Here is a 16,675-nt window from a genome sequence, read left to right as displayed (position 1 = left end):
ACTGGGAGCATTACTCTAGCTCCAACACCCTAGCCCAAAGGTTCCTAGAATTTATAATCTCAAATGCTATGGAACAACTTGTTACCACTCCCACAAGAGGGGAAAACATACTGGACCTGATCATCACCAACATGGGGACTCTATGCTCCAGACCAGAAGTGTATCCCTCACTGATAAGATCAGACCATAAACTAATCTCACTGGATATTCACATCCCGACCCCACCCCCTGCCCAGAAAACCACAGTGAAAAACTTCTCTAAAGCAAATTTCACACTCCTCAAAACCAAGGTGGAATCGTTCAAAGCCCCCAGGTCTGTGGAAAATACGGCCCAGACCACAGAATCCTTTATAAACGCATTCTATGAACACCTTCAGGAATGCATGGATCATGCAATCCCAAATAAAACCAAGACCCAATCCTCCAAAGGCAGACATCCTGTCTGGTGGACCCCAGCCATAAACAAACTATACAATAGAAGGAGGAAGCTACTACATGATAGAGCAAAATCCCAAAAAGGGAAGGCATCTCTGATCAGTATTAGCAAAAAACTACGGGCACTCATAAAATCGTCTAAGGCCAGCTTTGATAGAAAAATTGCACAGGACACTAAGGATAATCACAAGGCTTTCTTTAGTTATGTTAGGAACCTGGGTGGGAATTCCCAGATATGCTCAGAATTAGTCCAAAATGACAAAAAATACACCGAACCCACAGACATTGCCAACATCCTATCTGACAGGTTCAGCACAAGCTTCTCCCCCCCCCCTCCCCACCAAAAGGGCAAATATCTATCCCAGCAGAGTGCTGCCCCCCTGACATCTCAGATGCTCAGGTAAGAGCCGCCCTCTCCAAAGCAAAAAATACAGCATCAATGGGACCAGATGGTGTCCCAGGCTGCATCCTACATGAACTCCAAGAAGAGCTAAACCCAAACATAAAACTACTGTTCAATCTCAGCCTTAGTACAGGATATGTACCCAATGAGTGGCGTACAGCAACAGTGGTCCCTCTCCACAAAGGTGGTGCCTCAACGGATCCTGGAAACTATCGCCCCATAAGCCTGACTAGCTTGGTCTGCAAAGCTATGGAAAGGATCATCATGGACCTCATAAATAAAGATACTGGGGACCTACAGACACTGGATCCTACCCAGTTCGGCTTTGTTAAGGGCAGATCTTGCCTCTTAAACCTGGTTGATTTCTTTGAAACAGTCACCAAGGCCATTAACGAGGGGAAGGTGGTCCACACAGCCTACCTGGACCTCGCAAAAGCCTTCGATACAATACCCCACTCGGGCATTATAGATAAGCTCACCAGCTTAAATTTAAACCCCTATGTCACTAGATGGGTTGCAAACTGGCTCAAGGACAGAACCCACATGGTTAGAATTGCTGGAGCCATGTCAGACTCCAAACCAGTTACAAGTGGCGTCCTACAAGGCTCAGTCCTGGGACCTCTCTTGTTCGGTATATATTTCTCGGAGGTACAGGCCAACACGGAAGGACTGTGGCTGACCAAGTTCGCAGATGACTGCAAACTGGGCCCCATAATCGACTCTCCAGCCAACACAAGCATCTTCCAAAAGGGCCTCATAGAAACAGACAACTGGTGCCACAGCCATGGCCTCAAGCTAAACGCCAAAAAGTGTATAGTCATCCCCTTTGGTTCATAGGTTCATAGGTTCATAGGTTGGTACTAGGCTATCAGCCCTAGGGCCTATACAAGCCTAGCCATAACAATTCCCTGGCTATTTCTTCCACATTATTTACTTTCCTGGACCCCTGTCTAGCAGGGTGACTGACGTGATCCCTGGGGTGAATTTCAAAAACAAAGTGCCCACAAATTACCACATAGGTGGTAATCCATTAAGTACAGAAGAAGTAATTAGGGACCTGGGGACCCAAGTTGATAGCAATCTCTCATTTGACAACCACGTGGCCACAGTGGTTAGAAAAACATTTTATATAGCCCACCTAATCATGAAGGGATTCACATCTAGATCAGAGGAGGTCATTGTGCCTCTTTACTCATCCCTCATCAGGCCCATAATTGAGTACAATGCCCCTTTTGGGATGTACCTTACCAGACACCTACAGCAACTGTAAAGACCCCAAAAGTACCTCACCAAGAGGATCAAAGGGCTCAAACAGATGCCATATGTTGCCCGGTTAAAGAAACTCCAGCTCTACTCAGTGGCATACCGCCTGCTCAGAGGCGATCTGTGCCTGACGTATAAAGCCATGTCCAACCCGGAATTAATGGACATGCTGCACCTCAGGAAATCCAAATCCCATTGAGCTACGCGCTCGAGAGACTTGAACCTCAGCACTGAAATAAATAGGACATGCTGGAGGGACAGATTCATAACCCAGAGGCTCCCTTCACTCTGGAATAAAATCCCAGTCCAGGTTAGGCAGAGTCCCTCATTGACTCTCTTCAAGAGGAATCTTGATGAGTGGATGGGAGATCGTAGGTTTACCCGGGTATCACTTCTGTGTCACTGTTAGACAGAGGCACAGTATACTAACCTCGAAAAAGGGCATAGCAAAAGTCATTTAAAATGGGTGGCGAAAGCCAAACACACTCTGGCTAGGCTTATAAATGCCCTAGGGCAGATAGCCTAGTATGAACCTATGAACCTATGAACATCTACATTTAAGGTAAGTGTACGCAACTGTACTTTCTATCTTTCAGATGCAGGCCACCAAAGTACACATTGCCAATGTTCACAACATTACAGTTCCACCCTGCCACTGGGGGGTATATTCCCTGACCCTTCTCAACCCACTACCTGACATCATGTCTACTACATTCTCCTCCCATGAACCTTGCCCAAACTACAGTGTTACTGTTACAAGTCTCTGTGTCCCTAACACCTGTACAAATCAAGATAATTCTGCCCATTCTGCCCCCACACATGCATGGATAAGGTAGTGTCTGATATACAGCTTGGTTGGTCCATGCACTGCCTTGCATAGCTTTGGTATAATAATGCATGTATAATTTTATTTTGTGTTGTCTGTATCATGGTCCATAGATGTGGACTAAACACTGCCTCTTTGCCAGTGCAGCAATGCATTGCACTCACATCTGACCCATAAGTAATGGCATTACTGGTTGTTCATGCTCTAATTGTTGAATGTGATCGTCAGCCACTGCCCCTACAGTTGTGGTAAGCCAATCATCAACCACTGCTCCTACAGTTGTGGTAAAAGTTAAGGAAAAGGTATTTAAGGAGGGTATTTGTGAATACACACAGATTCTGATGAAATCCCTTTGGAAGGGAATAAAGCGCTCAATCTGTTAATCTGTTTGTGGTTTTAACAATAAAGTTACGGCGGGTGTTTCCTAGTGTTGGCGGTCTTTTTACAGTTTTTGAAGTGGATTTTAAACTGCCAGGCTTAAGTTTGTGTTTCTAGTTGTGATAACCCACTCATCAGCCACTGCTCCTACAGTTGTGGTAAGCCAAGCTGGGATGTTTCCCTGCTTTTGCAGCTGTTTCCATGCAGCCATGTCATGTCTGTTGAATACTACAGTGCCCAAACAGATTTGTCAAGGCAGCAGAAGCATCACTTTGCTTGGCCAAAAATGCATTCTGCCACATTCTGTGTTCTGTTTGTGCACTATGTGCAATGTCTGCCATGTTGTGGGGGTTGTGAATGGCAGTCATGAGCCAAGGCTCTAACATATAGTCAGCATTACCTGCAACATGCAACAGTGACACCATTACATATGGCCTGTTATCTGCTTGCATGGTGATTGTATATACTATCCTCAGTACCCATGTAGGAGTGACCTACCAGCTAGATTATCTTCTGAGAATTCCCACCGCATGAACCATTATCATAGGTCAGATGTGTGTCATATGTGTGAATCACAGGAAGTGCTTGGATGGCACATAGAAACATTATAGATGGAACCTTAGTCATTGCATACCACTTTGCAGGTGAAATAGCAGAAGCCCTCCCTTTTAAAGTATTTGGCACCCTATGGGCCAGATATAGTCTTGATGACAATGTGCATGTGGCTCTCAAGACCTCAGAGAAATGGGCTTTGTTGTAAAATAGCTACATAGTGGTAGTTCTGTCCTCTACAGTATTTTGGGAGTCATATGTACTGCTCCACATTCTGCAGAATAATGTTATGGAACTACGGTCAAATATGGTAGGCAGGTGTTGCAATATTCCCAACAATTCCCCATTATGTCACGAAAGGTCACTGTAGGTAGGATGGTTAAAGTTACATATATCTTAGGCTCCACTGGGGTGAACATGCCACAGATCCCCGTTGATTTCTCTTGTGGGAAAAACAATTTGAGAAGCTCCTGTATGGCTGATGAACCCCCGGTCAATCTGATAGTGGTAGGTTAGGGTCTGTCAGCACCCTATACAGTGGTGTAGGTAGCTGTGGTGTACTATTTTGTAGGCAGAAGTCCAAGAACAGCCAGTAACATCATGTGTTGCTTATTACTGGGCCGTAGCTGTTGTTACCACAAACATTATAGAGTCCTGTTACTGTCAATCCTTATCATAATTCTACATCACAATGCAGAGCATCTGATTATGCATCTCTGAATCACTCTGCCATTTTTGATGCCACCATTTGCATAATCACTACTCATCATTTGCATAAGGGTTATAATTTCCATATCATTATATGGCCATTTATACACTGTATATCCTGCTATTTTTACCTCACCAAGACCACACTGCTCATGTCTCTGCATCACTTATGCCCTGTATGTTTGCACTACCAATGCTGTTTTGCCACTGCTATGTACTAAATGTAGATGAATATTGGTTCATTAGTTAACAAAGGAACAAAAAGAGTCAGTCTAGAAGATTGTAAACTTTCACCAAGAGGCTAAGTATTTACAAAATCAAATAAAACCAAAGCAAAGACGTGCAGATTCCCATAAAGTAATATCTGTTGCTATGTTGTTCTTTAGAATTTGGTCCCATTGTAAGTGTTCTTTGTGGTGACCCTTTGCTTAAAGTAACAGTTTGGGGGTCTCTTTTTTTCCTTGTTTTGAACCTTATTTTTCACAAGCCTCTCCATGAGACGTCTGAGTGCAATCAACTGCATAAGCAGAGGCTATTTTTTCCTAGATTGTTTTTCACTTTAGTAAATTGTCTGGAAGGAGGGTGAGGCACAAGTTGTATCTGCTGGTTTGGCATTGATAATGCCCTGTAATTCAGAGTCTGCACTGCACTGTATTATAAGATATGTACAGTGTGCATGCAGCTGGCTGTGAATGCTTGAGGAAGTCTGAGCCTTATGTATGCACTTACACTGTATTTTTCCTGTTTACTGATTGGATTCCTGTCCTTAGTATCTCTTTTAACCTGTTCTGAGCTGGGCAGCAGTGGTTTGCAGTGGCTTGTATAGACGTAGATACCTAGAGTTTAATTTTCCCTTTAAAACTTCCTTTGCTAATTTCTCAAGTATCGAGCTGGTGTAGAGCGGCTAGTTTGCCTGCTGAGAAGCATTACCCCAAGAGTGTTTTTAGATGAATCCTAGTCCTCTCCCCCTAGCCCAACAACTCCAAATTTAGTTAGTTAAAAACCCCACTTGCACCACCCTCGTAAATCACAAAAAAAGGATCCACAGCCATGAATATGCATTTTTCTACTGTCTCTATAGCCAGCCTAGTGAAAATGGGAATCCAATCCTGAGACAAAGTAGAAATTGTCTCATGTTTACTGACAGACACCTTATTCTTAAGCAGACTGACACAATGTAGCAATCGTCTCATGTTTACTGACAGACACCTTATTCTTAAGCAGACTGCCATAGTATGTAAGAGATGTGATTACTCTATGTCTTTGGAGGCAAAGCACTTGCAGACAGACACTGATATCTCCAAGCAGGTTGCCAGTAACACACACTATACCTACAATGGGTCAGACACATAAACTCACATATGCCGAGACTTGTAAATGTAATCTACCCAAAAAAGGCCTCCCAGGTGCTGACCTCAGCAACCTCCTAAACACTGTACAAACACAACAATCCCTAGGACACTTACAGCCTCATCTCATAATGTCTCAATCTTTAAGTCCTTAAGGCAAACTACCACACAACCCATATATTGGTCACCAGAGAGTCTATTGTGAGACACACTGATGCCCTCCTCACCAGGCTGAGCAAGGAGACAGTCATGGTCAGTTGTCTATCAGGGGCAAGAATCCTTCAGATCACACATGCACTCAGGACATTGAACCACAATCTGCCAGATCACACACGCTGTCAGGACATTGAACCACAAGTACCAGTATGAATCTGCCATAGTCCATGTGGGTGTTAATGACCTGAGATGTACCTCCCTTGACTATATGGAGACACATGACAGAGCTTTCAGTTTATCTGTCCCATGCAAATATCAGCTTAGCACTGAGCAACATTCTACCTTCTCTAAGGATGATGCCACAATATAAACAGAAGATGACTGACTTTAAAAAATTGGCTTAATTACTGGTATTATTCTAAGGGAGTCCAATATTTGTCAGCTTGGAAGGACATGATCAACAACCCACTCTGCTTTGCCAGTCTTCACTTGTTCCCACTAGGCCTTTTTAGGCAATGCCAACCTGATATACCCACTGTCATAGTAAATTCTACTCAAGATAAACTAAATGTGTCACTGCTCAGTGCTAGGAGTCTCAACAAGAAGCTCCACTCCCTAGAAGCACTCCTCACCCTTAAGAGTGTTGACATATGTGCAGTTACTGAGATATGGTTTAAAGCTGCTGAAGGCACCCTAACAGTACAAGGCTATAATGCTTTCCACACGTTCAGACCAGCTACTACACAAGAAGAGACAAGAGGTGGAGGTGTATCAATCTACATAAAAAGTAATTACACCTCAAGATTGGTCACACAGTATGACATATTTGAGCTACTCCATGCCCAAGTAACCTTGGGTAAAGTCCCACACCATATCCTTGCTAGTTATAGGTCCTCATCTGTGACCTAGGATAACCATACCATGTACTTGAATGTACTGGAGTCACTCATTAAGCATGGGATACATATGCAGCCACTAACAGGCTCAAAGATTCCTGGATTTTATCACTGCAGGCACCCTGGAACAGCTAGTGTGCACACCTGGTTGGGGTGCAGATATGGATTTGGTACTCACAAATATGATGGAATGTTGACACCACCCCCCCCCCCCCCCAGTGTAATGTCCTCACTTTTTAGATCAGATCAAAAGCAGCCATCCTTGAAATAAACGTAACGCTGTAACTTCAAGCAAACCCCAGAACCTTTAAGAACTTTTCCAAGGCTAACTAACTCCTATTGAGTGATGGCATAGCTAAATTTCAAGCCCCCTCCCCTAAATTCAGAGCACATTGTGGTTTATGTGGAAGTGTCTATGGAAACCCTGTACAAGCATGTAAATAGCTGTATAGAAACAGCAGTACCAAACCAAAATAAACTTAGGGCAAACTCCAAAAACAAGCACTTTACAACAAAAGAAAGAAAACCGTGTCCAAAAATATGCCCGACAAGCAAAAAACTCTCTTCTCAGTCTTAATAAGCAACTCAGGGGGACTAATCAAGTCCATCAAAGCCAACTTCAAGGCAAACATAGTCTCCAAGGCTAAGAATAGCCATAAACTATTTTAAATCTGTTCATGCAAAGAAGCTATCAGCTGACTCATAGCCAACTGATCCAAAATATAAATTTCATTACAGCTCTCAGATTCTTCTGCTGTTATAGTTATATTCTGTTTGCATTTATGTATTTTTCATTTGCTGTTATTACTAACTTACGACTTGTACTTCTTAATATCATATGTGCATATAGATTAGAGCAGTGTCAACTACTTCTTAATGTATGCAAATTGCATTATATCCTGTATATTTATTTATTTATTTATTTATCTATTTGCATTTGTTGACCAGGATAGTCCACTGGGCCAAGTTGGCCCGTTTTCAGTGGAGGCCCGGGGAGAAAAGCTCCACAAGAATATTTACATTGGTTATATGACATTACTATTAATAGAACAATATTCATTCTAATGTATTAGGTAACATTCGTAGAATAGGAAATCTTATTAATCATATTTAAATCAGAACTGACAGAGAAAAGCGCATTAGGTATTCATGTAAACAAAAAAATATAAAAAGGAGGGTAGGAACAAAAACTGAAGGAGGTAGTTTAGGTAGGAGCATGAGAGGGACGTTCCCATTTGGAGGACAGATGTGAGAAGAGCTGAGTTTTTAAGTTATTATGGTTAGGTAAGTTGCGTAGATGAAGGGGGGGAGAGAGTTCCAAAGTTTGGCTATTGTGCAGGATAGTAGTAGTTGGCCTGGGGGATAAGATGGTTTATGTACTTGAAGCAGATTTTTGTTCTCAGATCTTAGGGAGCGGGAGGGAGTGTAGGGTGTAAGAGCTTTGGTTACGGATGGACAGTCTGATGGTTTGAAGATGAGCTTGTGAATAGTGGTTAGTTGCAGATATCTAAGGTAGTTAGGGAGCTCTAGCCATTTGAAGGTGAGCAGTGAGTGGCAGTGGTGAGATGAACTTTTGGAGTTGGTAGCGAACTTGCAAATTTTGTGGTAGCAGGCTTCCAGTTTGGAGCGCAGGCCTAGTTGGAGGTTGGTAATTAGGGGAGTGCCGCACATAAGAGATGGGAGGAGGAAGGTTGTTGCAAGAGTTTGTTGGGTGGAGGGGCTGAGATAGCGATTGTGCCTGTTTAGCAGACCAATCTTCTGATGAGTTTTCTTGATAGCAGAGTATATGTGGGAGTCAAACTTTAGGTTTTCATCAATAATGATGCCTAGCAGTTTGGTTGAATATTTCTAAAGGCGTTTTATTTTGGCTTGTAATGCAGAAATGGTTTCTGTCTGATGTGGAATTTCTAGTAGGGGTAAAGATCATTAGTTTAGTTTTGGTGGCATTTAGGGCAAGGTGATTGGCTTTTATCCAGGATTCAGTATTAGTAAAGGCAATTCGGGTTTGATTAGTAGTTCAGAGGGGGAGGAGGCTGAGGAGATGATGGTGGAGTCATCTGCATATTGGATGATGGAGGCTTCAGGGATGGAGAGGTGGAAGTTGTTGATAAATATGTTAAATAGCAGAGGGCCTAGAACTGAACCTTGGGGAACCCCGGTGGGTGTGTGTAGGAAAGGAGAGGTAGATTCTTTCCACTGGATGACTTGTTGGCGGTTGGATAGGTAGCTGGTGAACCAGGCAATGGTAGAGGGAGAGAGATGTAAGGATGGGAGCTGGGATAAAAGTAAGAGTGGGAGATGGTGTCGAATGCTTTTGAGAGGTCTAAAAATAGTGATGATACATATTTGCCTTTATTACGTGCTAGGTTGATAGTCTCTAGAAAGGAAAGGAGGGCAGTGATGGCACTGTGGCCGGGGCGGAAGCCGTGTTGGGTGTGAGAGAGAAGTTTTTTCAGGTTTAGATGTTGCATGATTTGTGCATGGATAGTTTTTTCTAGTATTTTTGAGAGAGGGGACAGTATAGCTATAGGTCTAAAATTGGTTGTGTCAATGTTTTTACCACCTTTGTGAAGTGGAATGATGTATGCTTGGCGTCAGATGGTTGGGACGTATGATTCCTGTATAGATCTGTTTATGAGAATAGATACGGGATAGGTGATGGTTTCAGAAGATTGTTTGAGGAAGGTGGGTGGTAGATTGTCTGGTGCATTATGACAAGGTTTTAGCTTGCAAAGTGTTTTTATTGTGTTTCTGGGGATGGGTTTGAGGGTAAAGGGGGATGAAGGAGGAGAGTCGCTGGAGGGGGGATGGGAGCAGGAGGAGTGGTCAAGAAAGGAGGAGGATAGTTTTGCTATGCAATCTATGAAGAAATAGTTGAAGTTAGTGGCAGTTTGTAGACTGGTGAGAGTAGGGTCTGGGCATGGGTTGCTTCTGTTGCCTGGATGGAGGACGGAGGAAATGGAGCTCCAAAATTTCTTTGGATTGGATGAGTGCATGTATTGGAGTTTGTTGTAGCTTTTGCGGTATTTGGTTATTAATTTTTTGGCTAAGTTCCTGAGTTGCATATTTGTTCAATGTACTGCATCAAGCTTACTCTTCTGCCTCACCTGTATTTCCATAAAGGCTAAAGTTCACTGTTATCATCTTCTTTTAGTAGTCAGAATGTTTCATTTCAGGTACGTTGTCATTCAACTGGATATTTATTTGATCTGCCTTTTCTGTTGTGCATGTCTCTTGATTTTCAAGCTGTCTTTTACAATGTTGCTGTGTTATAACCATGCATATATTGTGTAATTATATATTTTTAGTGAGCACATATAATTACACAATGTACATATGATTATACAGTGAAAGCATGTCTTTCTTGTGCAGCTTTTCACCCCAGGACTCTGCTAATAGAGGCCATACCCAATTGATCTATCCTGGTAAACAAATGCTGAATGAATGAATGAAGTAATATATATATATATATATATATATATATATATATATATATATATATATATAAATTAACAGTCACATGGAAAGTAGTGTGATAATTACATAAAAATGGTAAGGAGACAAAGGAAGAGAATGTCTATGTAGCACCAGGGTAATTCTTATGGGATGGGGGGGGGGGCAAAATTAGAGTCAGAATTAGGGTTGCAGTAAATGACAAAGGAATTTTCTCTTTTTCAGTAAAACATAATGAAAATATTTTCTTATACCTCCCCTGAGGAGGTAGCAATTGCAGGCCTGAAAAAGCTACAAGGAGAGGGTCCTCCTAGTAGAAGACGGCAGGCCCACTCTCAGGATAAGTCAACTGGCCTGCTCTTTACCACCCAATTCTCGTCAAGGAACTGCAAACTGATGAGAGCTCCCCAGGCAGAAATGAATGAGCTGTGGGTCGCTCACCTAGCCCAGGAATGCCCAACTTCTGTCCTATGATGTAAATGGACCAATTCGGCAAAGGCAGAGGAGCCACCAGGCAAGGTCCTGATGGGAGAGAGGAAACATGAAATATTTAACCGGACTAATAAATCTGAGTGATGCCTCCAGGTGTATTTGCAATTAAAACCCTACTGATGCCTCTAGGCATCAAATATTGCTTGTTCATATTTTCATCGATATTTCTAAAACCATGCTATGTAGAATGTTTTAAAAAGAGTTCCTCTTAAAGCTTATGCAATGACAATCTCAACTGCATTAATATTTGAACTCTGTCTAGTGCAGGTAAATAGATATTAACTATTGTTTTTATGATATTAATTTATATAGATGTAATTTTCACATTTTTCTAAATATCTCAACAATCAAGTAACACAGACAGAACTCCTTGGCTTCATAAGGACGCCCTCAGCTAGATGAATAAAATGCTGCTGACAGTATGTGTGTAACTTGAGTGGTTGCTGAGATATTGTAAGTTGTTTACAAAATACTACAAATGTAATTCGTACTGCATTTACTGTGAATTATAACATTTGTTTTCAGACCTAGAGCCTAAAGAATACCACCACTATAAAAATCATTTGTGCTGATGAGTTTGGCATTTCCACTTCTTTCATAACCCCTATGGTTCCAGAGATATGAACATTTGTTTGAAGTGTGAGGACATAATTTGATTTTGTCACTGGAAGTTACAGTACAAGCCTCCTGAGCTCCATTGGACTGAATAATAGCCAGATTATTTTAATAGAAGAATGGTTGAAAGTTAGTTTATAGGGATTATCTGAATCTTTAGAATATTGTATGAATATTTTGCATTTGTTATATATGTGGGCATCTTTGTGACTATTTGTTATATATGTGGGCATCTTTGTGACTGTGTGTGTGTGTGTGTGTGTGTGTGTGTGTGTGTGTGTGTGTGTGTGTGTATTGCAGATAGTATGTCATACTGTCATGTGCAGACGTGTGTGCATATGCTTACAGATGTGGATTAGTGCAAAGTGAGTATGTATGCTTGCATGAATACTGTGTGTATGGGGGGTGCGCGCTTGTGTCTTATCATATTTATACTGGTTTTGTGTAGTGTAGCATTACATTTTAAAGCTTTTACTCCACTTCTTCACTGATTCTACTGTTCCTTACAACCTGACGTTTGGACAAAGTTATCTAGGACACTTGATCGGGTTATAAGGGGCATGCAAAGGGATGAGAACGTAATAGTCAATGAGACGTAGTGGAAAATATCAAAAATAAACAAATATTAATAAAGAAATGTTCTATTTAGATATGTCATTTTATTCTGGGGTGAGGGTAACACACTGCAGTACAATGTAAGCTAACAGCTTAAGTACTTCTTGGAGAATGTGGTGAACCCATATTATTTCCAGACAGAAAAAGCCAAATGTACCGAAGGCAAAGGATTAATATCCTAATATGCCTAACAGATGTTTCTCACAACTGCAAGACTTATTTTAAATAAATCTTGTCACATCGTCCTTGTTAAAATAAATTAGATGCGATGTGTGGCTGAGCTGTGACAAATTTTAAGACACAATATCCACAAATGTAGCTATCCAGGCAGCTTTGTCCCACAATCCTCACATAGAGCTGCAGTAGAAATGATAAAATTAGTTCTGTTAAGCAGAGTCTAAACATTCAACAGTGACAGACTCTTTTTTTTTTCCTGCAGCCCTCTTTCATGGAACAGTCCCTTAATGGAAGTGATTGTGCTGACTGGAGGAAACGTCGAGAATCGACAGCTTCTTCTTTTCCAACGTTTTCATCATCTGCAAGAAGAATATCAGACCTGCCTTGTAAGTACATTGTGTAACTGTCTAGTGATTTCTGTATTCTTTTTTCAATTTTTACATTTCTACTTTTAAGATATTAAACTCGTCATGTATGCAAGCATCTCAACAACATGAGTGTCATTAGTATGTATAACGAATGGTGATATGGTCTACTTAAAAATAATCTGGAGAAGTTGATGGGAAACTGCACCCTTGTACATTATGGATAAAGGTAATATGTAAATATTCTGCTTGTCCTTGGGTTATTTGTACTTAAAATATAAAGGCTAATAATTACAATAGGAATGCAGGCTAGGCTTCTGAAGATCCTCATGGGTCGATAGCCCAGTAAGTACCTATGAACACACACACACACACACACACACACACACACACACACACACACACACACATATATATATATATATATATATATATGGTTTCTCTTCATAATCAGAAATTGCTGAAATATCAAATTTCAGCAATTCGTGTCCATGAAGCCGAAACTTCAAAATAACGAAAGTGCATAAGCGCAAATAGGACTATGTTGAATTCACGCTTATGCATTTACGCTATCTTACGGAAGTACACACACCAAAAATTCTACAAGGATACAGAAGAACTAGCATGACTTAGCGTACAAAATATTTAATCCCAGCTTTCGTAAAAACATCCTCAGAATGATGGTACCACTGGACCACAACAATTAAATACATAATGTTAAAACAATTAAACAATTAACTAAGTAATTAGTCCATTTAAAACATCAGTTTAAAAATCAACTTAAAGAGAAAGGGGTTTAACCCTTTAAATCCCTGTTTGTCAAATAACATGATGTTAATGTGTTCATTTAAATGAGGTACATTGTCTGCCCCCAACTTTATTTGCCAATAGACCTCTCTTGTTTCAACCTGATTTTTGTAATCACCCCTCTTTTGTCTGCACATACTTGCTCAAGGATAGTAAAACAAAACTTTTTAAAATTATTACAAACTTTAGAATGTTTGTATAATGCATTGCTGTCATCCTTACGCTTAATAGCCCTTGGGTGTTCCTGAATCCTGTCCTTTAACTTTCTAGTTGTCATTCCGACATAAAAACTGTCACACCCTGAGCATAGAGCTAAGTAATTAACCCCAACAGTTTCACAGCTGTATCTAAATTTAAAAATTATGGTGCATTGGAGATGAGAAAACATAACAAACTGATGTTTTAAATGGATTAATTACTTAGTTAATTGTTTAATTGTTTTAACATTCTGTATTTAATTGTTGTGGTCCAGTGGTACTATCATTCTGAGGAAGTTTTTACGAAAGGGGAGATTAAATATTTTGTACGCTGTCGAGTTGGTTCTTCTGTCCTTGTGGAATTTTTTGTATTTGCATTTTGGTATTTTCACTTGGTCCTGTGGTGAATTTGGATTTATTTATCTTATGGAAATGTTTGGCTGGGATGGTGTCTGCAGTTTAAGGTGAGTGAGTGTGCGTGAGTGATTTTGTAACTTGTACCAGTGGGCTAGGGTAGGGAGGAGGAGGTGTGTGTGTGTGTTGGCTGTGTGTGATTTTTTTTTTTTACTGTTTGTGCGATCTTGGAGTTAGTATATATAAGTAGGGGGGGTGCAGGGAAGCTTGCCCCCCTGCATTTGTGTAGTGTAGGTGTGTGTCTGTGTGGTGTTTTGTTGTATGTACTTGTTTTATGGTGTGGGTGTTATGGTTTGCTTGTTGTGTGCTGTATGCTGTGTGTTCGATGTTGTGGTTTCGTGATTCTAAAGTGTCAGTGTTCTGATGGTTTCGGCTTTATACTGTCAAAATGCTGAAATTCGATATTTCAGCATTTTGGCAATAGGAAGTGAAACCATATATATATGTGTGTGTGTGTGTGTGTGTGTGTGTGTGTGTGTGTGTGTGTGTGTGTGTGTGTGTGTGTGTGCATGTGTTTCAGTTTTACAGAATTTTTCATGGTGAAAATATTACTCAAAGTAAAATAAATTGCAAGAAAATATATTCCATAGTAAGTTTTGTTTTATTTTCTTCAAAGGTTGTTTTAGCCTGATGCCTACCAACCATAAAGCCTTCCCTTGCTGGGCCTTGATATAATTTATTCGCTAGTACTGGGGAGTTACCTAGGCAAGAGCCTTCTTGGGGGGAGCATCATACTTGTGTCCTCACCACCATCCTGCCTAAGAATGAATTTATACCAGCATTAACCACATGCTCTAGGGATCTAAACCTTACCACAACAATAAATAGGACATGCTGGAGGGATAGATTCCTGTCCCCAGAGACTTCCCATGCTTTGGAACAAGATTCCAATCTACATTAGGCAGAACTCCTCACTAACACTCTTCAAGAGAAACCTTGACGAGTGGATGGGAAACAGAAAGTTTACCCCGGGGATCACTTCAGTGGCTCTGCTGGACAGAGGCACAGGGAACTAATCTAAGGGGGAGCGGCGAAATCCAACACATTCTGGCTAGGTTTATAAGTGCCTTTGGGCAGATAGTCTAGTACCTACCTATGAACCTATGAATTAACCCCAAGCCCTGGGCAGGGATATAAACTGCCCATGTCACAGCAAAGGCCCACAGTGCCTTCTTCCTGTGTTTGCAAGTTGCTATACACTCTACAAAAACTACTACTAGAGAGTGGCTTGTTGAATTAGGTGTGCTAAATGCCTACTCCTAACATCTACATTTGCATTGGTTCTCCCTTCTCTGTGGCCGTGTTTGTCGTACTCCTCCACCCCCCCCCCATCCCCAAGGGTGAGAACACCTATCATTTCCTGCCAGTACTGTTATGTTTATAGGTGATTATAGGTTCATAGGTGATTACTAGGCTAAAGGCACAAGAGCCTTTACAAGCCTAGCAAATAATAACCAGGGTGTGGCAATATTATATCTCAATCCCCCAGATATGGGATGATGTACTATCAGGGTAGTAGGTCTTTGGTTGTTGGAGCCCTGAGTCATTTTAAAGACTGTCTCTGTTCATAAAGGACATGAGCAGTGTGAAGATATGTGAAGGCTGCCAGCCTAACTAGATAGAATTTTGCAGATAATTCTATGTCATTGTAAATATGAATGTAATCCACAGGCTTGTCCTCTTACAATGTAAAGAAAACTGTGTTAAATGCTGAACTTCAAAAATGTAACCACAATGCAGTCTGCTGGAAGAAAGCTGATAAGTCAAGCATTGTATGACTGTTTGATCTCAAGGCTCAGAGACATAATGTCTGGACTGAGGAAGTCCTTCTATTGCTTTGACACCGGGATTAATTGCTAGTTACATATATAATGTCTTTTACTGCTGCGGCCTCCTGCAGGTGCACATTACAAAAAGAAATGTAAATTCTGAGTTTCTGTTAGTCTGGGAAACCAGAGAAGTGTCAAAAATTATGTAATGTGAATTAGTACTGTGTTATCAAATTAAGAACAGAAAGAAAGGATGGCATTTTGCATTTGTCTTCAGAACTGACCACTCACCAGCCCTTGCTTTGCTTTGTCTGTATGTAAGTAGGATTTTAGACTTTAGTGATTATCTTAGAAATAGATAGAAAATAGTAAGTTTAGTCTAGCTGTTTTCTATATTTATGTCAAACTATTCTACAGTATTATTTTAAACATTTTCATGTGGTCTCTGAACTCTTGACTAGCACTGTGTTGAATTGAGATTTGTCTTGTGGTTTTATTATTTATTAAATATTTTTAAACCTTTCAACTGTGGCTGTTTTGTGTAGAGATAATTTATGCTCCAGAGTACATTGCATGTATATAGTGATATTGTACAAAGCCACTTCAATAAGCCTTAAAAGTTCTGGTCCCATTTACTAACTGGATAATAATATTGCACAGTAAAATTGGACACCCTTTGGTAAGGCCCTTATTAGTAGGTGATATTAGTGGTTGGTGGCAGCTGGTAATACCTTATAGACTGGCAGGAAGGGGCATAGCTGGAGAACCTGTGCCAGCCTTCCCCAGGAGTGTCTGTGTGTTTGTA

General features: G+C 40.9%; 1 protein-coding gene across 2 annotated transcripts in view; it reads left to right on the top strand.

The window, feature by feature from the left end:
* LOC122799721 (protein bicaudal C homolog 1-like) overlaps positions 1 to 16,675 on the top strand; it is a 1,306,264-nt gene that overhangs the window by 1,082,499 nt on the left and 207,090 nt on the right. For both annotated transcript variants that reach the window (XM_044068975.1, XM_044068974.1), the window contains exon 17: positions 12,581 to 12,704. In XM_044068975.1, the coding sequence (XP_043924910.1) occupies positions 12,581 to 12,704 (124 nt within the window). The remainder of the gene's footprint in view (positions 1 to 12,580; positions 12,705 to 16,675) is intronic.

This window comes from Protopterus annectens, chromosome 4.part0 (genome assembly GCF_019279795.1).
Source record: "Protopterus annectens isolate FY-2018-M chromosome 4.part0, PAN1.0, whole genome shotgun sequence".
Taxonomy (NCBI): Eukaryota; Metazoa; Chordata; order Ceratodontiformes; family Protopteridae; genus Protopterus; species Protopterus annectens.
The sequence above is the reverse complement of the archived record's forward strand: the minus strand, read 5'-3'. Positions and strand labels throughout refer to the sequence as shown.